The sequence below is a fragment of the Brachyhypopomus gauderio genome, unplaced genomic scaffold (assembly GCF_052324685.1).
Source record: "Brachyhypopomus gauderio isolate BG-103 unplaced genomic scaffold, BGAUD_0.2 sc88, whole genome shotgun sequence".
Classification (NCBI taxonomy): domain Eukaryota; kingdom Metazoa; phylum Chordata; class Actinopteri; order Gymnotiformes; family Hypopomidae; genus Brachyhypopomus; species Brachyhypopomus gauderio.
This window is the reverse complement of record NW_027506909.1, coordinates 376,696-397,761: the sequence shown is the minus strand read 5'-3', so window position 1 is coordinate 397,761 and position 21,066 is coordinate 376,696. Positions and strand designations below refer to the sequence as shown.

Sequence of the window (21,066 nt, the reverse complement as noted above, 5' to 3'; positions counted from 1 at the left end):
GTGAGGCCAGGCCGACCAATCGCGCGCCGACTCCGCTACTTCCGGGTTCTCCTCCGCTTATCAGCGCGCGGCGCCGCGGCCGTCGACCTTGTCCGCGCGCAGCGAGGGTGCAGGAGCGAGCACAGCGACCGTGCACACGCGAGGTGAGTGCAGCCGTGCACGTTTATCTAGATACGTGCTGCTTTAATGTCCATTCAAGATAAGCGATGCTTTTAGGAGCTTCTTAAAAGATACTAAATCGTATTTTAGGTCCAAGTCGTGGCGTGATAGATGATAGTTGTGAGTTTCTCGTGATGCTCTTTCTTCATATAAACTATCAGACGCATATATTCGAGGTTACTGTTAATATAATAATTTATAATAATGTATAATAATAACAGTTACTAAACTTAGACGAGGTAGTCAGCAGGCATGATTTAATAGTATCTATATAAAGTGCGACTCCACGTTGACGTTTCCTCTCGCCCGGGCTGGGTGGTTCATTTCGGTGACATTTGGTAGTTTCCGCACTGAGATCCAAACGGACGAGTAGCTGCAGTTTGACAGAATATTTAAACACGTCATTAACTAAATCACTGTTGACCAGTGTGGGCCAGTGCCACAAGGGAGACGTGTTCAGGATGCAAAATCCAACGACACATTACCGATTATGTAACACGCGTTCGTCTTTATACAGTGACTTGTTAACATTCACGAGTTGCTCGTCAGTGTAATTCTGTATATTGTATTTGTGCACTGCAGATTTCAGGGTCTGTGGTCATTTGCTGCTGTCGGTCTCTCGACTGAGTCAGTCTGCTGTCCTGTAGCCACTGGCGCATTTCCACCGACATTTAAGGCCACAGGTTTTTCGATTGGTCCAGCTAACGCACATATATATTTATTCTCGGTGTATGAGCTGAAAAGTACAATATAACATTTGAAGGATTTCTAATGAGAAATGGTCAAACGTTCTCCAGTGTCACATTTCACATTAATTATAATCTCAGCCAATTTGATGCTGTAATGAAAGCATTTCATTTTTTTAGTACTTGGCAGAGTTCCTGTTGTATTCTATAGTGAACTGCAGAAGCGTTGACGATGAAGAGTTGCATTATTTAGTGGCCTTTACATATATATACAAAACATGTTAAGTAATTACGATTAGTGTTTAATATATGTTCATTTAAATTGCCATATTTTGTTGCTATTGTCTTGTCTTTGCTTCCATGCGTTCCTACAGTTTCTTAGCCTCCAACACATGGTGTAAAGTGTAAAACACCACCAGTCATTTCTGTCTCTTCGGTGTACTTTCATGTAGTTGTCCTTTTGAAAGAAGAGAAATGAGCATGGTGATGTCGTTCTAGAAATGGTTGCCTTCAATGACTCATTTTGGCTATGGTTGATGAGCAGTTTCCTTAGTGGAAGGATTGAGACATTAGTGCTCTAGTGACTAATGGTGGTTTTTGTTGCATTCCTTACCTACTTTATCTTGCTGCCTCTTGTTGCCTTCTGTAAAGTCCAAAAAAAAAAATTGGCAGTGGAAAATTGTCTGGGCTGGTCTCGAATTGATTGTGTATTTCATTGACTCAAGTTATTCATGCACTGTTTTAATGAGTTTGTTTGTATTTCCTCTTACTCGTGCATGAGTAGATTGTGTGTAGTAATAATCATCTTCTCTTTTTGTTGCCAGATTTTCCAAGATGTCCATCCTCAAGATTCACGCTCGTGAGATCTTTGACTCCCGTGGGAATCCCACAGTGGAGGTGGATCTGTACACTAAGAAAGGTAGGGTGTGATAACTCCATCTCCCGTGCAGAGCTTGTTAGAACATACAGCAGTATTGTGCCCTTCATTCTGACACGCCTCGTTTTGCAGAATGTTACTATGCGTTATGTTTGAGTCAGCTTAGTCCGACTCCGACTCACCTTTGTCTCTACACAGAGCCACTTTATTGCTCTACAGAAGCACCAGACCGGGTAATTTCCTGGCTGCCAAGTTGAAACTTTAAACCATGTAATTGTGATTATTTTCATTTGGGAGTCCCATTGTACATGCAAGGCATTTCCCCAAAGCTGCACGGAACAGTCCGTCCGGCAGCGACGGTGATGCCCAGCGACTGCTGCTGTTTTGGGCCACGCTGCAGGCCGAGCGCCACGCCTGGGCTCCATTTCGGGCCGCTCTCTGCCCAGGCAGGCCCTCATGTGGTGTCCACTAGCCGGGGAGAGATCGGGTGGTGGGCGGTTAAAAATAGCCAGTGTAATGGAATGCCACTTGGATAGCATTGCATCTTGTTGGAAAACAGAACTAAGAGAACCAACCACATGGCTCGGGCTCATTGGCTTTCACCCCACTGTACCCTCCCTTTTCATTTACGGTGTTGATTTTGTAAATTATTGTAGCATATTGATTCTGGATGTGTCCTTTTTGTTATTTGTACCACCCATCCATTTTGAGACCAAAACCTGATCCGAACACATGGAAACTATAACCAACCAATCAGGCATTGAACTGTCAAGCCATTGTCTAGAGCTGTATGAGCATTCGTGCGTGGTGATTTATAACAAAGGGATGCTTTACTCCCTAGTGACAGCACCAATAACTAATAATTAATTTATTAATTAATTTAGGGTGCAAGGTTAATTTGGTGAATAAAAATTTGGGGGTGTATGGGCTTTCGCGCTAGCAAATGGCTAGGTTAGTCTTCCAGAGAAAAGAGGATGAGTCCCTACCCCTACAGTAGGGTTGGTGGCCTAGCTGCCGTCTGCATGAAGCTGTACGCTATTTTTAATAGTGTACAGGGTTCTGCTCCCCCTCACATACGTGTTTCTCTCATGGACTAGATGCATATTCGCTTTAGCACATAGCACCAACTAATGAGGGTCAAATATGGCACCCGTACATTTCTTTGCAAATTGAAATACTTTTAAAACTTGAATTTAATGGTTAGCGTATACTTTTAATGTATATAAATAAATATTTAAAGAAGTGTAATAACAAATGTACATGATAAAGATTCTGTCCACATGGTTTTGCAGACACAATTGAATATTGAAAAAGCCTATGGATTTCTCAACAGCCATTCATTATCAATGGCAAGGCTTTTGGTCAGGGCATCAGATTCAACGTTGCTCTGATGTAAATTGAACTTCTGATTTGATTAAATAACACTTGTGCAACTGCTGACTCGTGGTTCCTACTGGGAATAATGGAAAATGTCACAATCCCAGCGCCAGATGAGTGCACACTGGACTGGAGTGTGTCAGTGTGAAGTCCAACAGTGGCTTGCTTGTGCAGATTATGTGTGTTACTTCCAACTTGTTGATGGCGTCTCTGGTTAAGCTCTAAATTCGTGTTCATCCGCACTGACGTTGGCACCACACCGGTCGTCTTAGCTGAGCGTGCTGGATGACGCGTCCCCCCTGTGCAGATTTGTCACACATGGTTGGGTTGAAATGTACCGAGAGGTGCTGTGTCTGCCAATCTGGCCACCATTACTGTGACCTCTACTGGAAGAACCACAGTATTACACACGGAGGAGGACAAAGCATCATTTATAAAGCAGTGTGTTATTGGACTGTTGATTTGTGTGCGTGTTTATATATTAATTTCGGTCCTGAAAATGACGATTAGGCAAAGATGGAATCAACATTCCCTCCTGAACATGCTTACATCATGGATGAACATGCTTACATCATGGATGAACATGCTTGCATCATGGATGAACATGCTTACATCATGGATGAACATGCTTACATCATGGATGAACATGCTTACATCATGGATGCTGTTGTGTAACGTGTCCTCTGCAGTATGTGAGGGAGCGGGTGGGGCTTATGTACATTCCTTATATGGACATTCAGTGACCTCTTTTGAATATGTCACTCCAGTAGGAGAGAGGAATTCTGGGGATGCGAGTCATCTTGACTGTTGTGTTTTGTAGGACTGAAGCAGAGTTTGTTTGTTTATTTAATGTTTGTTTATTTTAATGTCTCGTGTTTGTTCTTCTAAGGTCTCTTTAGAGCTGCAGTGCCCAGCGGTGCCTCCACTGGCATCTATGAAGCCCTCGAACTCCGTGACAACGACAAGACCCGCTATCTAGGCAAAGGTGTGGTTTAAAGAGCAAAACATTCACTACACGAGATACATTATTTTAGGGAACTGAACTTGGACTGTTAAATTTAGGCTAATTCCATTGTGTCATTCAATGGGTTAATATGCGTTGCTTTGGAAAATTTTACATTTTACCTATATACTGTTATACAGGTAAAAATCTGTATCTACAACTACATTTTGACAAGGTACTGCTGAATAGAAATTAGCAATATCCTTCAGGTCATATTGCTACTTTTGATCAAGCCTTCATTATTTCTGTATCTGGCAGTCTAATTTTGTTCATTAATCCGGGCAACAAAATGGTTGTGATAAAGACTGCATCTCAAATTCAGCCAGGCATTATTTAATTAATGTCTTGGATCGTTCTCTCCTCTCTCTGTCATTTTCCTATTATTCCTCTTCTGATTTCTGTATCCTTTCTTCTCCTCCGTCAGGAGTGAAACGAGCTGTAAAATATATAAATGAGTTCTTGGCTCCAGCTTTGTGTAATCAGGTAAACGAATGCCTGCAGTAAATCGTGTGAGGGTTCTCAGCCCTGTGATAACACTGCAGCACGAGGCACTGGGTTTGCTTCCCGAACTAACAGTAGGCACTCACAGACGATCACAGAAGTCACAAGGAGCTTTTATACATGTATTTAAATATTCCAGATCGGTAGGATTTGTTCTGTGATCGTCTAGTTGTGCCGGCTCTGCACGTTCTCCCTCTACTCGGATCAGTGATCGTTTGCTTGTTCCTTGCAGGTGTCACAAAAGCTGTTGAGCATATCAATAAAACAATTGCACCTGCCCTGGTTAGCCAGGTAGGCTTATTCATCTTTTAACTAACATCACAGATTGTTTTTATTGTAGGTCATGTATCTATTTGTAATATTAAGATAATGCATTCCTGCATGGGTCAGTTTGAGTCTTTAAGGTTTTCACTTAATGTTTTGCTGTTATGGAAAATGTGCATTTGAAATGTATAGGGCAGACGGACAGTTATGCCGTTTTTCTAGTGACCCTGACAGCTTGTTTAACACTCCTGTTGTCCTCCTAACCTCAGAATGCTGTGAACAAATTGAACATTACACAGGCCATATGCTGACTGCCCTTGTGCTGAGTGTGTTTTAACCCAGGCTCTTGTGCCAAGACTCGGACACGCAGTTTATTCTTACGACTTCGCTCTTGTTTTCAAAACAGAGCGTGTCCGTCTTGGAGCAGGAGAAGATCGACAAGCTGATGATCGATATGGATGGAACCGAAAACAAATGTAAGCTGTCTGCATAGTTGCATCCGCCCTTTATCCATCATGTATCCAAAAGCTGCTGTGTTGTAAAGTGGTCTAATGTGCTGCCTTTATGGGTCTGCAGCCAAGTTTGGTGCAAATGGCATCCTGGGCGTGTCCCTGGCTGTGTGTAAGGCCGGAGCTGCAGAGAAGGGCGTCCCGCTGTACCGCCACATCGCCGACCTCGCCGGGAACCCCGAAGTCATTCTCCCTGTTCCCGTAAGCCGCGCTCTCGCTCGGGATGGATTTGCCTGTCTCCTATTTTGGACGGAGCCGCGTTTCGGGTTTGTTGTAGTTTACCCATCGATGGAGATCCGTGTCCATTTCTCAGGCCTTCAACGTCATCAACGGAGGCTCCCACGCCGGCAACAAGCTGGCCATGCAGGAGTTCATGATCCTGCCCGTCGGTGCCAGCAGCTTCAAGGACGCCATGCGCATCGGGGCCGAGGTCTACCACAACCTGAAGAACGTCATCAAGGAGAAGTATGGGAAAGACGCGACCAACGTGGGCGACGAGGGCGGCTTCGCCCCCAACATCCTGGAGAATAAGGAAGGTGAGGGGGGGGGGGGGGGGGGGACGGCACCGTGTCTCCACACACTTTTTGGTTGTTCATTGTCTGCAGAGTCGGTCCAAACGTTGTGGCCACATTCCCTGTTATATTGGAAGTAAGCCGAGCATTGTCCCAGCCACAATACACTTAAGTTTTAAAACTAGTGAGTCTTCACGTTTCATTGTCATGGTACAATTCTTATACCAAATCAGGTAATGCGATAATGTATATGAAATGACATAGACCTAAATAATTGTATACACATTCTTGATTATGAATGTGAATTGGCAAAAATCAGTAATTGAAAGAATACCAGAAATTATTGCCCCAGACACAATACACTCTTAAACTCATGAGTCACAACTGGCTATGATTGGCACAAGTTTATACAAATTACTAATGGGTAAATTGTTCATAATTATAGCATGATGCAAATTAAATACCCAGGGAACATATAAGTAACAAGGTAAAAATGTTTGCTGGCACTACATTCAGCAGGTTTTCAATAAATAAGATAATAAAAAAGAGTAATGTCAGGGTACCCTGATCTAATGCCTGTTTTGAAATGTTCAGAATTAACTTGTCAGTCTACAAGAAATAATTTTCATGACATCCGGATGCCTTGATTAGAGAGACCGTGATCTATAAAATCAAATTTAGGTCTGTTATAGCCGTTACTCCCAAGACATCAGCTCCAATTTATCGATCAGCATGTACAAGCATTACAGTCAACTTACCAGTTAGACAGTGCAGCTTTGCGTGTCCTCTTAGAAGATCTATCAATGAGCCAAAACTACTGCACATTTGCTTAAGGGTTTTACTCTGTAGAGAGATTTTGCTTGCTAGCTAGTTTACTTAGTCTTGAAGAAGATGAGACCGTGACAATGGCGTATAATGCTATCGTAGCCATCACACTCTGCATATGGGTGATCTGTTTACATGAGAGGGGAGAAATTGTGGCAAATTAAATTTAATCTTTTACTGGACTGTCACTGTGTCCAGAAGAACAAGATTGCCCTAGTTAGAAAAAAGATGAACATAACATTTAAACACAAGTGTCCAAATCTTGCATACTTGGGATTTCATTGTATGTATCTTTAAACAAGTCTGGGCTTTGCACATGAGACCACCCCAACGTGGTCCAAGTTTAGACCTTGGCCCTAATCTTAGTGCTTTAGTGCTGTCGTGGGGAATCCCTCCCCTGAAGCAGCAGGTGGTTTCCAAATCTAGGCCTGCAGGAGCAGAGTGCACAGCTAGAGGCCAGCTGAGCTGCTCAGAGACACGACTCTCCTGGGGAGGCCCTGAGTATGGCCAGTGGCCCTGCACCGAGGGCCCACTTTCCTGGGGAGGCCCTGAGTGTGGCCAGTGGCCCTGCACCGAGGGCCCACTCTCTGGGGAGCCCTTTAAATCAGGCTCCTTAATCCACTAATCACTCCATAGCTCCAAAACACATGATTGCAGCTGTTCTAAAACATATTCCATGAATGTCTCAGGCAGTACCATTTTGACTTAAAGTAAATGAATGTATAGGGGGGGAAAATACATTTTTGCTTTTCTACCCCAGCTCTGGAACTGCTGAAGAACGCCATCGGCAAGGCTGGCTACACTGATAAGATCGTCATTGGCATGGATGTGGCCGCCTCAGAGTTCTACAAAGAAGGCAAATATGACCTTGACTTCAAGTCCCCCGACGACCCCAGCCGTTACATTAGTCCAGACCAGCTTGGCAACCTCTACATGAGCTTCGTGAAGGACTACCCAGGTCAGTATGTCTTGCACGTAACCCTAGTGGGTTGCTTTCAGAAGCCCGGTGGCTTTTGTCTGACGAAACCTGTAGCCACTGACCATACAGATTCAGTTCTGCATGTGTGAATCACATGCTCTACAACACACAGCACTGTCCCATTTGGTCTTATTAACCCCCTACAACTACTTCGTATTTCAAGTAGTTCTAAATCTTTCCTCAGCTGTTAGTCCAACGATGTTCAGAGCAGCTGCACTTTCAGGATAGGGGAATGAAGACTGGCTTCTCAACTAGCAGATCCAGCATGGAGTAGTAGAGACCCAGTAGGTCTGAGCAGCCTGACTCCCTGATGGGTTAACCTCCTGAAGCCGGGCCACTGAGCCATGGAGATGTGCAGTAGGCCGGACTCTCTGTGGCTCTAGCAGAGCCCCCTCTGACTCACTGGGGGTTTACCTGATTACAGCGCCGCTAACGCGTGCTGGCCGTCCAGTCCAACTTCCGTTTGTTTTCTAAAAGAATTCATCGTGTCCCGTCACCTCTTGAATGGTGGGCTTTCTTCATACTACATTTGTACCCTATTTTTAATACATGACGATTTACAGGTTTCCTTTTGCTTCTAAACACTACTTGTGCACTTATCTGACTAATCACTCTCTCTCACACACACACACACACACACACACACACACACACCCTCCCCGCCTGGTCCTAATGCTGCTCCACCCCAAATAGGCTCCAGGAAATGTAGGCGACTGGAGGCCACTCCATGTTATCCTGCCCCTGTATAAGGACGGCCCAAAGCCAATGGATGATGATGCGTCAGCGGACACCTTTGTTACAGTTATCTGACTAATCTCAACACCCCCCCCCCCCTTCATATACCCAGTGGTCTCCATTGAGGATCCGTTTGACCAGGATGACTGGGCGGCCTGGTCCAAATTCACTGCCAACACAAGCATCCAGGTGGTGGGTGATGACCTGACCGTGACCAACCCCAAGCGCATCGCCAAGGCCATAGAGGACAAGGCCTGCAACTGCCTGCTGCTCAAGGTCAACCAGATCGGCTCCGTCACCGAGTCCCTGCAGGCGTGAGTGCAGCCGCGTGCCGTCGCGACCCCTGACCTCGCCCGCGTCTCACCTAACGCACGACTCGTCGTGCAGTCACATGGTTGTCTCGTGAACTCTCTTCACACCTTTCTTTCTTTTTTCCACACTGCGCAGCTGCAAGTTGGCCCAGTCTAGTGGCTGGGGCGTTATGGTAAGCCACCGGTCCGGAGAGACGGAGGACACCTTCATCGCTGACCTGGTGGTCGGTCTCTGCACTGGCCAGGTAAGAGGAACTCTAGAAATATCCGCCTAGACTTCCAGCAAGTTCTCCTGATCTGTCTGCAGTCCAATCCGTCATGGGTGACTAGCCTGAGCATTGACTTTTTCCTCCTCTGTGTGTTCTCCAACCCTAGATCAAAACTGGTGCCCCCTGCCGATCTGAGCGTCTGGCCAAATACAATCAGCTGTTGAGGTGAGTTCCCCTTTCTTCCATAAAGCTACTTTTTTACATTTTTGTTTTGCCTCTAGATGGCGACCTTGGGACACAAAGCCGTGCTCTGTATGCCAGTTCTGATCACTTATAAATCTCTTTAAGCAAGAGTTGTGGATTTTTTATATTGTACCCTGTCCTTTTCATTAATGACCTACAGCAGTTGAAGAGATATTAATCGGTTTATGTCGCCAAACCTTGTGAATGTTTTTGAATGTTGACATGTTCTGAATGTGCTGATGATGACGTTTTTCTAAACGGACACTGCAGGATTGAGGAGGAGCTCGGAGACAAGGCCCGCTTTGCCGGCAAGAACTTCAGGAAGCCCATCTGAAGAGGCACCACCCCCCCCCCCACCCCTCACCCACGACCTCTACATCCTCATCATCCTCACACTCCCACACACAGCAACGCAGAGTACGAGTGAACGGGGCAAAGCGATGTTGGAGAGGCACCGAATCCACGGCTGAAAGTGACGGCATGAAACGCTGCTCGTGGTGCCAGCTGGTCGGCCATCTTCCTGCACCCGTATAGCATAGCGCCTCTTAACTAAGTCCGTGTTTTCATGTGTGAGGAGTTGTTTTTCTGCTTCTTGTTGTAGTGTTTCTGGTCCTCTGCTAAGTGTTTTGTAAAGCACTGAGTTGTTGTGTGCGAGTCTGTAGCCAGTTTGTGCATTGTGTTGCCTTTGAATAGCTTTAGGACTGCTGTGAGGCGTGGCGTAAACGCTAATAAAACTGTCCCCAAGTGGAAGAGTGTAGCAGTGGGTTTTGTCTGCTCATTGGTCAATTTCTTCATTTAATATAAACCTGTGTTCTTGTTTGTTTATTTAGGGGGGATTGTTGAGATATATACAATTATATAAAATGTGAGAACTTTGTGTGATGTATATAAAATACATATTTATACACATTAACACCTAGCTCTGCACAAGGTTTTTCTTCTTGTACATAGACTATCCTAATAAAGAACATGGCCTCACACACAATAGCCGTCCACTGAACTGAAAGGCCTGTCAGGTAGTAACATGAGTTGCAGGGAAAATTAAAACCAGTCAGGTCAAAGTTTGGTAATTAAATCTGCCCGGCTGCCCAGAGCGGTTTAGGCTGAACACTGAGAACAGGCTGCAAAGGTCAGCAGGCCTCTTAGCCGTGCTACCACCCAGCAGCTGTCTGGGGAGGAGCCGTAGTCTGACCTCCAGGTGAATCTGAGTCTTCTGGGGCACCTCGTTCCTCAAGGAGTTCTACTCCGTTTATGGCGCATCAGCCTAACCAGGAGAACCCTTTTATCAGTACTGTTTCTCAGCGTAAGAGCTCGTGTTGATCTGTGTTTATTCTCAGTCATTTTGAGCCCTTCAGCATATTTGCACTTTTAAGGTTTTGGTGGTTTTTCCTCCAACACTCAGGAGAAAAGGGTAATTACTCATAATTCCACACATTTCCCCTATTTAGGGTCGTGGTGCCACCTAGTGGCTGGTTTGGGTTTCGTACCTTTTGTAAGAAATTAACTGATGTTTTATCTGGTCAATAGTCCATATATAGATTTTTGTCATATGGTAAATCGTTCACTGCATGGTAAATTGCCAGGAGTGATGTATAGTAAATATTTTATTTTCATGTGTAGTTTTTCTAGTATTTCTAGGTAGACCTCTATTTTTGCCTAGGTTAGCATTACTTCTGTATTTTGTTTAAAATGAAGGTGGTGTGTGAAGCCATATTCCTTATTAGGATAGTCTATGTACAAGCAAAGAGTGCTAGGTAGAAAAAAGTAAGGACTTTTGCGTACAAGAAAAATTATATTATAATAATTATATTGAGCTTTTGTGGGTCTCTACTGCCCTCTGCTGTCTCGTTACAATAATGCAAAAGTCGAGCGTTGTAGTGAGTGCTGAATTTACATCATCATTTGAACTGAAAAGATCCTGAACTAATGTGCCTCGCAGACAGCACTGCACGTAACTAAAGTACTTCTGATTATATTGGTGAGCAAAATAATGGGCTTGAGTGGCCTGTTCAAAAACAACTTGTAGATGTTTGAGTAAAAATATCAGTAACATTTAAAATTAGTCCTGGGAAATCCATACTGTGCAGAAAAATAAATTGATAAAGATAATATGATATATATGAATTATAATATATGAGTTTAAGGGAAAGGCAGAAGACAGCATCTTGCCTTCAACCCTTTGGCTGTGCTAGAAGACCAAGGAACCAGCAACTTGAACCTGCATATCTCCCCCAAATTCACAGTCTCCATCACCCTCTCCTTCAGACAGTGGTCACTGTCACAGTAGTAATAATAATAATAATGAAATTCCTGCTCTAATAATGGAGTGTGCTTATTACATTGTTATTGTTTTCAGTATAATTAATAAACAGAAACAGTTCAAATTGCATATATTGCATGCATGATTGCATATACACACTACACGCGCTACATAAAGACATACGTGTGGGTGGGGGAGGGCGTGAGCGTGTGTGGTGTGTGCGTGCCTGTGCACATGTCACTGCATGTTTGTCTATCTCTCCCTCTACTTGCTCAGGTTTGTTTGCCCCCCCCACCCCGGGAGCGAGTCGTGCTGGTAACATAACAATCCAATAGCACTCTGCCATACTATCTGATCTAATCTGGCTCCTGTATTGCATTTCGCCCTGCTCCTCAAAACAGCCACCACACAAGTCCCTTCTTCGAGTGTCTTCACCTATTTTCATGACAAAAGGGCATTGAAATTTGCCAGAATAAGGACTTCATAATGCCTTTAATGTAAATTCTCTTTTGGCACACAACTTGTAAAGGATTACCGATATCAGAGTTTCAGATGGGCTGCCAGGACTAGGTAGCTCAGTGGTGGAAATTAGATTCATGCCATCTGTTTGGTGTTGGCAGGAACCATGGAGGTATTATGTTTGCAGAGGGTCCATTAAACATGCACATTCTAAGTTACAAAAGGAAAGGGTGGTGTGCTTTCTGCCTTCAGAGCTGCTGTCTCTTGACTGCACTCACAGGCTTTATTGTCTCTCTGATTACAGGCACTCTCCTGAATGCGCTCTGACTCTCCTCTCTCTCCTCCCACTACAATCACTGACAGGGTGTTCCAGCTTTTTCTGATGAACCTCACTCTATAGCACCCCCCCCCCCCCCAACACTATTTTCATTGCTCACGCAACCTGTCATGTTTCAATGAAACAACAACTCATCCACTTCCGATACAACATACCGGCATGAACCTCCCCATACCTTCGTCATTATGAGAGGAGAAAACAGCCGGCAGTGATCATATCGCTGGAGTTTCGGCCCCTTTGGATCTGTCTGTCGACTCCTCCAGTGGGGGGGGGGGGGGGGGGGGGGGGGATCACACCTCCTGTAGCCAGGCCATTTATCACTTATCCCTCTTCGTGGGACGGGTCTGACACGTACACTTCATTATATTTAATTGTCTTTAACTGGAAACTCCCTAAAAAATCTAATACTCAAATCAAAAGCAGGCTGAATGTCTGGGTCAGGTCCAATGTACCTTTTCTGATATCCTTGAACCAGCCGTGACCTTCATCAGAGAAAGCGCTGCAGAGAACTGGACTTTCACCATCTCTGACACCCTTCTCTCTCATCATCAGCCTATATGCATTTCTAATGTAAAACAGCTTGGAAATAAACAAACAAACAAAAAACAAACAAATATTTTACTGGCACAATGCCAATAATGCCATTTGGATTCAGAATGACATTCCTGTTCAGTGTAAGTGTAACATCAATCCGCACTAAATTGTTGTGGGCAAAAAAAAAAACTTACAGTGAAGAAAGAAACGAAGGAAATCAGTATTACACAAGCACTCGTGTGGTATGATGTTATGACGGAGGGGTAGGGGCCGTCTTCAGAGCTAAGCGCTAATGTCTCGCTCTGATGATTCACTTGTAAGTGAATCCACTGGGACTGGAGGTGTAGGAACAGATACACACACCCAGCAGAAAGCCCCACTGTAAACCAATCCTCCACCCCTACAGGGGGCTGTACATCGCATGCACTCACACACACGTTAGAGTCCTAGAGACTGGAAGCATTTATTGAAGATGATGGAGTCAGTTTCTGACTGCGGCTCATACTGCAGGAATATGGGAATATTGTGTTCATGGGGTGACCTTCCTCGTGTGGAGAGTGCTTGATACCGTAGTCCAAGATGCTTAGTAAAGCTGGGAAGCATTGTCAAGGAGTCAATTTAAGGTATATTTTAAATTTGATTATATTTATTCTTTTTTAATAGATTGGCTTGGATTTTTTATTAATCACCAAACTAAACAACAATTAAACACATAAAATGAATTTTGGATCCACAATTGTGGATAATTAATCAGCATATAAAGAAACAAAACAAAACAAAACGTCTTCTCACGCACGCATACAATCACACACATTCTCCCTGTCACGTTCTCTCTGTCTCTCACACACACACACACACACACACACACACACACACACACACACACACACACGTTTTTAAATCACAGAATGATCAACCTCATTGGCTCGTATCTCTCGTCGAGTACCACGGTAGCCTATCCGGGCGCACGACACTGGAAGTGGGCCGAACCTTCGCCCCGTCCCTCCCGCAAGAGGGCGGGCTCCGTGCGGCGCTTCCTTTCTTACTGAAGAGGGCGAGATCACAATCCCGTCACACTCCGTGTCCACACTCCCCACAACTACAAACATTTATGCGTGACAAACGGACGACCGAGCTGGTTGACTCGCGTCCGTGAAACACACGGTGCTCCCCTCGTCCGCGCCCACTCCTCCCTCCCCGTGGCGGCACCACACTCGCGTCCGCCCGCCAGCTCCCTCCGCTCCCTCCGCTCTTTTTGTTTGTCGCTTGCAGTCACATCTCAAACAAATCTGATGTTGTAGAGCAAGATTTAAGGTAAGTTTAAAGATTTAAGATTTAAGTGTCAGCATATCGGAGGACATCTTTATTCGCTCGCTCGCGAAATCCGATTGCAACGAGTTGCGTCTGTGCAATTAGTCGGTGTTAATCAGGCGCTGCTGGCGCGTAGGGGCCCGTGTTTATCAGCCGCCATAGCCGAGAGCGCCGCCCCGCCACCCCGCCACCATCACCGGGCTGCCGGCCGGTTACACCCGCGATGTTCCGTGAGCTCCGCGACCAGCAGTGAAGTTTGTAGGAAGGTTCCTCACGAGTGAACGTTGGCCGTGTTTAGCTGCGTGGTGTGCCGGAGCCCAGGGCGGAGTGGACCGACGAGGGCTGAGCTGGCCGGCCCGCTCCCCGCTCCGGTGGTCGGTGCACCAGCGGCCGCTCCACACCGCCCGAACTCCGCCGTGACTCCCGCTGCTCGCTGTCCCACTCGAACCTCCTTCCACAACACACTCGGCTAGATGGTTTTACGAGGTACATTTGAACATGAAAGTAATTCGGTCTTGTTGAGAAACATCCTGTCATTTAGGACGTGAATTATTATGATTATTTATGTCACGTATCTGATAATAGTCTTTGGGTCTCGAAACGTTCAGGAGTTTTTACCACTGGCACTTTAGTGGATGGAGGAGTTTACTACACTACTGTGTGAAGCAAGTCAGCCGAGCACAATAGCGAAGAGAAACAGATTGACCATCTAATTGTGAGTGGGCCAGATGGTGGTCAGATGTTCCCTACTCTTCACTTTGTGCTCTGGACGTGTCAGTGTTTTTGCACATTACCTGTGTGAACACAGAGTTTTGATTATAGTAATTGCTAACTCCAAGTACCTAAGAAGTTTAACAAGGCTGCGTTTTGTAATAAGTGGAGGAAAGATAAAAAATAAGTGATCTCTAGGCTTGGTGAGTTTTTAATGTATTCATAATTAAAAATTTAAACACATGCAAGTCATGTAGATAACATGTGCTGCTTTGTAACTTTTCAAGTAAGGTCATTAAGTGGTCCACACAGTGAAATATAAATGCATAACTCAAACATGTATCCCCCCTCCCCTCCCAATTTTCATCAAGCAGTGTTGTTTCAGTGAGTCTGCTTGTTTAATTGGAAGTTTACCCCTACTGTTGAATAAGATCGTAATCATGTCATTGTGTTCTAGTTCATTCAGTGTGCAGTAGACACAGACTGAATTGTATGGCCACCTGCCACTGTGTTGCACTGCAACTCTCCACAGCTTGTGATTGGTGGAGGAAGGAGAATATTTCTGTGCTGTTTTTCTTTTTTTTTGCCCCCACACTCCTGAACCAAGGTCTATATTTTCTCACCAGTGCTCAGCACAGAGATAGCTAGTGTTTTACAGTACTAAACAGTTCACTTACAGTGGCTCGTTCTAACCTCTGAAGGCACTGGCTGTCTTGGCAGCTCGGTGAGCCGTGTTTGTGTGGTGTTGCCCGTAGTGACTCTCTGTTTAACTTACAGGTTATGCATATGTGACACCACTGTGTTTGTGTGATTTACTTCACCACTCTATGACCTTGTTTTCTCAAAGGCTTCCAGTGGCACAGGGTTGCTCTAGGTCGTGTTTCTCAACACGGCTTTTTGCGAATGGTTTTGTTTTTTTTTTTTTTTGTTTTTAATGGAGCGTCTTGGATCACCACACAGCAGACATACCGAATCTTCTCTGTTGTGATTGCACATCTGTGGCTGTTTTTCTAACTATTAAACCATTAGTAACGTTTTAAGCCTGTACATGTGGTAATGCTATATCCAAGATTGTCTTCGTTTGTTCACACATTTCTTAGAGATGTACAGTTATGTGCAGGAGCTAGACTTTAGGTTAATGCAGGAGCTAGACTTAATGCACTGGTTGACAGGCTATTGTTTTAAGCTAGAACTGCTTATCTTTTGTGCTGGGTTCTAGCCATGGAGAAACAATGTTTCTCACTTCTTTGTGACACAGAACTGGAGAGAGGCAGTCGAAACAGCATAGGAGACATCTATTAGTAATCATTCCCAACTGGCTGGAGGGCATGAAGAGATCTCGAGGGTCTCACAGGGAGGAGCTGTGTTTGAGCTATTGAACAAAACCAGTGTCACAAACACTTCCTCACAGCTGGGCTTATTTTTCCCCTCCTAAAGAGACTCGATGTATTTGAACCTTCCCCCCCACCACCCCTCCACCCCCAACCATTGTGCTCTGCTTCAGAAAAAGAATAAAGAAGGAAAACAGGAGCTTTTTTTTCATTTTTCCATCACAAAATGACATTTTTTTTCAGTTCTTCCCCGCTGTTTTGTCTTGTTCGTCGAACACACAAACCAAACGCCAGTCTACGGTCGCGAGGACGTGTTGTCTTTCTGGCTGCCGGCTCGTTTCCCTGTGAACACTCGAACAGCAGTCATCACTTTCCTGATAGTCTTTTATTAGTGTAGTTTTACATGGGAGATTACCACTCCCCTTAAGAATGTGACACTGCCTACTGTTTGGTTGGCCCTTTTCTCTGTTATTTACATCAATCATGCTGTCTGCTGCAATCCTGGATTCCTGCCTCCCTTTCAGTGCAGCGGAAGCCTTCGGGAGACAGTGACAGAAAAGGAGTAATCTGGTTAGCGTTTTTGGCATAGTGTGAATTCATCTTTGGAGCCGGAGTGCGCTCGGAATCCACCCAAGAGGGCAATTTGGAGCGGGCAGTGCCAGCGTGGGGACGAAACGGGCGCGGAGAGGATGGTAAATAAATGTTGTGTAAATGGAAAAGCTTTCCTGTGAAGTGTCAGGCAACCTGAGTGGGGAGTGGGGGGGGGGGGGGGGTGTCCCATGTGGATGTGGCATGGGGCACCGGAGCTCGTTTGTCAATACCCGAGCAGACAGGGGAAGGCCGGATTGCCACGCAGTGCCACTTTGATCCGAGGCGTGATTCGTTCGCTTGTCTGGAGGCCGACGCGGTGCGAACCCCCTTCTCTTCGCCACACACTTTGCTACTTCAGTCAAGTACATCTGCTGCGCACAAGGCTAGCTGGGACGCTGCTTAGGTTTACCTTCTAAAATGGAGGATTTACTCATTTGAAAATCATGAACAACACAATTACCGTTATGACACTTCATAAGGTGTGCCGTCACCTATCAGTGGCTATTGTTTTCCCTTAGAAGTTTCTGGAAAATACTGTCCGTTTTTAAACGGGCCTACAGGCTTTTAAAGCTGAAGCCTTCATCTTTGTCTGTAGCAAATAATCTGGGAGCAATACAGTTCGTTTGACTCTGTCTGCCTTTGTGCTATCATTTCCCGACAACACGGCTAGCTTTGATTTGTCACTTTTGTGAATTGCTGCCCTCCCCCCCCCCCCCCCCTTCCCGACGTTCACCAAAAATCAATGTCTGTGTCCCGAAGAGCATCATGCCAAGTCTGCTATCCTGTACGGTGGACCCGTGTTCCTTCAGAAGCGCTCTTGATGGGGTATTCAGTTGCTGTGTACTCATTAAATTTAACAATCTGCCAACACTCCCTGACAGCACAACAACAAGGCTACACTCTTATTCTACTCAGAAGCAGTTTTTATTTTTTATTTGTTTTTTTTTGCCCCAGCATGTTCCGGGCGCCTGAAGCCGGGTAATTGGTCGTAGCGGTTCCTCTTTGCATTGGTGTCTTGGTTTTAGGTATTGGGCTGGCACACCGATTGAACGCCAGGAACGATACTGTCTGTTACGGTCGTGCCGGACCGGTGAACACGGGACGTCCGGGACGGGGCCGAGCGAAAGTCTTGCTAGCGTGGCCGGCTGTTTTCCGTCCTAGCTGGTGGGCCACCGAGCCTACACGGGCCTAGTCTTGCCTGTTCAGGAGTATTGGTGAGGTAAGGCAGGCATCCAGTAAGGTACTGGACCCCTCAGAACACAGGTTTGCACAGTGGCAGTTCCTCTTGAAATAACATTGGGTCTGTACGCTGGACCTTTTGTTTGATAACCGACATGCCATAAACTAAATCCTCTTTATTAGCTTCTTTGCACAAAGGTCGGCTGAATCTCTTTTTCTGCTTTAGCAACACTGTGGCAATGAAAGAAAAGGGTAAGAAATCTGCCACCAAAGATACAAACTCCTACTACATGTAGGAGTAGTGTGTGTGTGTGTGTGTGTGTGTGTGTGTGTGTGTGTGTGTGTGTGTGTGTGTGTGTGTGTGTGTGTGTGTGTGTGTGTGTGTGTGTGTGTGTGTGTGTGTGTGTGTGTGCATCCATTTGGCCCTCCCAACCAGTATGCATCCATGAATTGTGCAGGAGACCAAGCTGCTTCTTTCTCATTCCTCTGTGAATGTGATTGTTGCATGTCATGAAGCCAAATTAAACAAGTCAGTGTTGATGGTGTTATGAAACATTAAACAGCATTGACATTTAACAGCTCTGAGTGACATTTAAAAGCTCTAATTGATTGGATTGTGTTGTGGTGTTTGTTAACGGTGTACTCTTCAGCTTGCAGTCAGTTAGCATAGTTGTCTTAAACAAATGAGGCTACCCAAAGGTGTACTCTTGAAAAATTTTATGTAAACAAAAGAGGACTTTGCATTTGCCCGCTCGTAGTGTTAACTGTTGTGTTCTTGCTTTCTGTCTCCTGCAGTAGGATGTTTTTGCAGAACACAATAAGCGTCCGTATTGAATAGATGCCGTTCCAAACATGACACAAGACGTTAACTGCAGACCCAAGCTGTTTGGCGTTATAACGGCACGTAGAGCAGATTAAACTGAGCTCGCGGTTTGCACTGCAATAAACGTCAAAGATGTTCACGCATCAGTATCGGGTGACATTGTAGCGAGTGATTCCAGTTTCGAGGTGTTCAGCCTGGGGTTTGGTTTAGTACTGCGACGTTCTGGCACACGGCGTCGACTGGACCAGGCTGGAGCTGATGACTGTGCTCGTGGTGTTCCTCAATCACACAGGCCCGCGCAAATGAGAAGAACCTCTCGCAGATCACTACAAGATGTCGCCCGAGATCAGAAGGAGCGGTGCTTGGGGGAGTCGTCCTGCGAGAGGGGTGGGGGGGGCGTTTGTAATTTTAAAGCGAAGCCAGAACAGATGTTGGAAAATGAAAGTAGCGTGGGATTACTTTGGGGTGGGGGGGGGCGACTATGAACAAACTGGTGTTTTTGTTTTAAGAGCAGTGTAGCTGCTTGGTTGAGTGTTGTCAGTAAAGAGAGTGGAAAATGAGCTGCCATCTTGTGGGAGAATAGAGCCGTGTTGGTCCGTCCCTGCCGACTGCAGTGTGGAGCGGAGTGTGACACCGCTGATTAGCTAAGAGATTGCCTGCTGTAATGACACTGCATGACGCGAGCTTTGTGTTCAGGGCTCTTTCTCTCTCTCTCTCTCTCTCTCTCTCACACACACACACACATGTACTGTGTATCAGTGTTTTATTGTCTGGGCCCTGCAGCTGCCTACTGCTGCTTATATAGAGTAGAACTGGAATCAATCAATCAATCAATCAAATTTTATTTATATAGCGCTTTTTACAACAGTTGTTGTCACAAAGCAGCTTTACAAGTGCCGAGTCCTAGCCCCCAGTGAGCAAGCCAAAGGCGACAGTGGCAAGGAAAAACTCCCTAGTTTTTTTGCATGAGGAAGAAACCTTGAGAGGAACCAAGACTCAGGGGGGGAACCCATCCTCCTCTGGCCGACACCGGTCACCATGACAACAACAACAATATAGACAGAATGTAGACAGAATGTAAAAGATGCAATAATGTCAATTTAGACCGAAAAATATGTAATAATGTCCATCATGGTGTAGGCATCCGGTTAGGCAGGAGGTGGCCGGCCAGGATGGATCGCTTGTCTCTCCTCATCTCATTATTCCTCAAGCAGGCGGGCAGCCATGTGGAGAAATGAAACAGGGAAAATTAGCTCTGTATGAGGACATATACAGGACAGGTAAAATTATAAACATTTCTGGAGTGTGGCAGCAACTCCGGCACTAAGTTAAATTATTACAGCCTAGCTAAAAAAAGGCAGAACCAGAAGGTAACATAGGCTTGGGGGCATTCTGAGACAATGGCATCCGTCCACTGCACTGTCAACAAACTTGAGTGACCACGAGCAGTGACAGGATGACAGCACCAGTACCCCAGTCTACCATAAAACCCTTCGTCTATGAACCCCTGGATCTGTACCTTTATCTAAGGGGGATATTAATTATCAAACGCTAGACTAAATAAGTGGGTTTTCAACCTAGATTTAAAGATTGTGACTGTGTCAGAGTCCCGGACACATTTAGGAAGATTATTCCAAAGCTGGGGGGCCTTATAAGAAAAGGCTCTTCCCCCTGCTGTTACCTTGTTAATTTGTGGAACTAATAACAGACCAGCACCCTGTGATCTTAGTTGACGTGGGGGTTCATAGTAGGAAATAAGTTCCTGGAGGTATTCAGGAGCAAGCCCGTGTAGTGCTTTATATGCTAATAATAGAATTTTAAAATCAATACGAAATTTAACTGGGAGCCAATGCAGGGCTGATAGGACTGGTCTAATATGCTGAAATTTTCTAGTTCTGGTCAGAACTCTAGCTGCGGCATTTTGAACTACTTGAAGTTTATTTAGATTCCTATTTGAACATCCTGACAGTAGTGAATTGCAGTAGTCTAGTCTAGAGCTAACAAATGCGTGCACCAATTTTTCTGCATCATCCTGTGATAATGCATTTCTTAATTTGGCAATGTTGCGGAGATGTAGAAAAGCTATCCTAGTAGTATTATCTATATATTTATCAAATGATAGGTCAGAGTCGAGTATGATGCCTAGGTTTTTGGCTACTGTGCCAGGTGTAATGGGATAGTCTGCAAGATTAAGCATTAAATTTGGAATTTTCTGTCTTGCGGCCTTAGGGCCCACAAGGAGAACTTCTGTTTTGTCCTCATTTAATTGTAGGAAGTTTAGAGACATCCAGCATTTAATATCTCTTACACAGGCCTCAATTTTTCCTAAACTGAGTTTGT

At 45.2% G+C, this 21,066-nt stretch overlaps 1 protein-coding gene across 2 annotated transcripts; it reads left to right on the top strand.

Moving 5' to 3' along the window:
* Positions 1 to 19: 19 nt before the first annotated feature.
* eno1a (enolase 1a, (alpha)) lies at positions 20 to 9,947 on the top strand. 2 transcript variants are annotated; one of them, XM_076992037.1, is made up of 12 exons: positions 20 to 143; positions 1,670 to 1,764; positions 3,989 to 4,084; positions 4,527 to 4,585; positions 5,274 to 5,343; positions 5,444 to 5,577; positions 5,690 to 5,912; positions 7,474 to 7,671; positions 8,540 to 8,741; positions 8,875 to 8,983; positions 9,114 to 9,172; positions 9,461 to 9,947. In XM_076992037.1, exons 2-12 carry the CDS (start codon positions 1,680 to 1,682, stop codon positions 9,522 to 9,524), a joined length of 1,299 nt encoding a protein of 432 aa, XP_076848152.1. In that variant the 5' UTR covers positions 20 to 143; positions 1,670 to 1,679; the 3' UTR covers positions 9,525 to 9,947. The 2 variants fall into 2 exon arrangements, with proteins under 2 accessions (XP_076848152.1, XP_076848153.1); XM_076992038.1 differs by lacking the exon at positions 4,527 to 4,585 and adding an exon at positions 4,836 to 4,894 and having other exon boundaries at positions 22 to 143.
* Positions 9,948 to 21,066: the final 11,119 nt, after the last annotated feature.

What these genes read in the sequence shown, in the direction of transcription:
- eno1a (XM_076992037.1), top strand. Translation starts at nt 1,680, where the DNA reads ATGTCCATCCTCAAGATTCACGCTCGTGAGATCTTTGACTCCCGTGGG. An exon ending in GGATGGAACCGAAAACAAAT is followed by an intron (nt 5,344 to 5,443) that starts GTAAGCTGTCTG and finishes ATGGGTCTGCAG; the next exon opens with CCAAGTTTGGTGCAAATGGC. An exon ending in AAATACAATCAGCTGTTGAG is followed by an intron (nt 9,173 to 9,460) that starts GTGAGTTCCCCT and finishes CGGACACTGCAG; the next exon opens with GATTGAGGAGGAGCTCGGAG.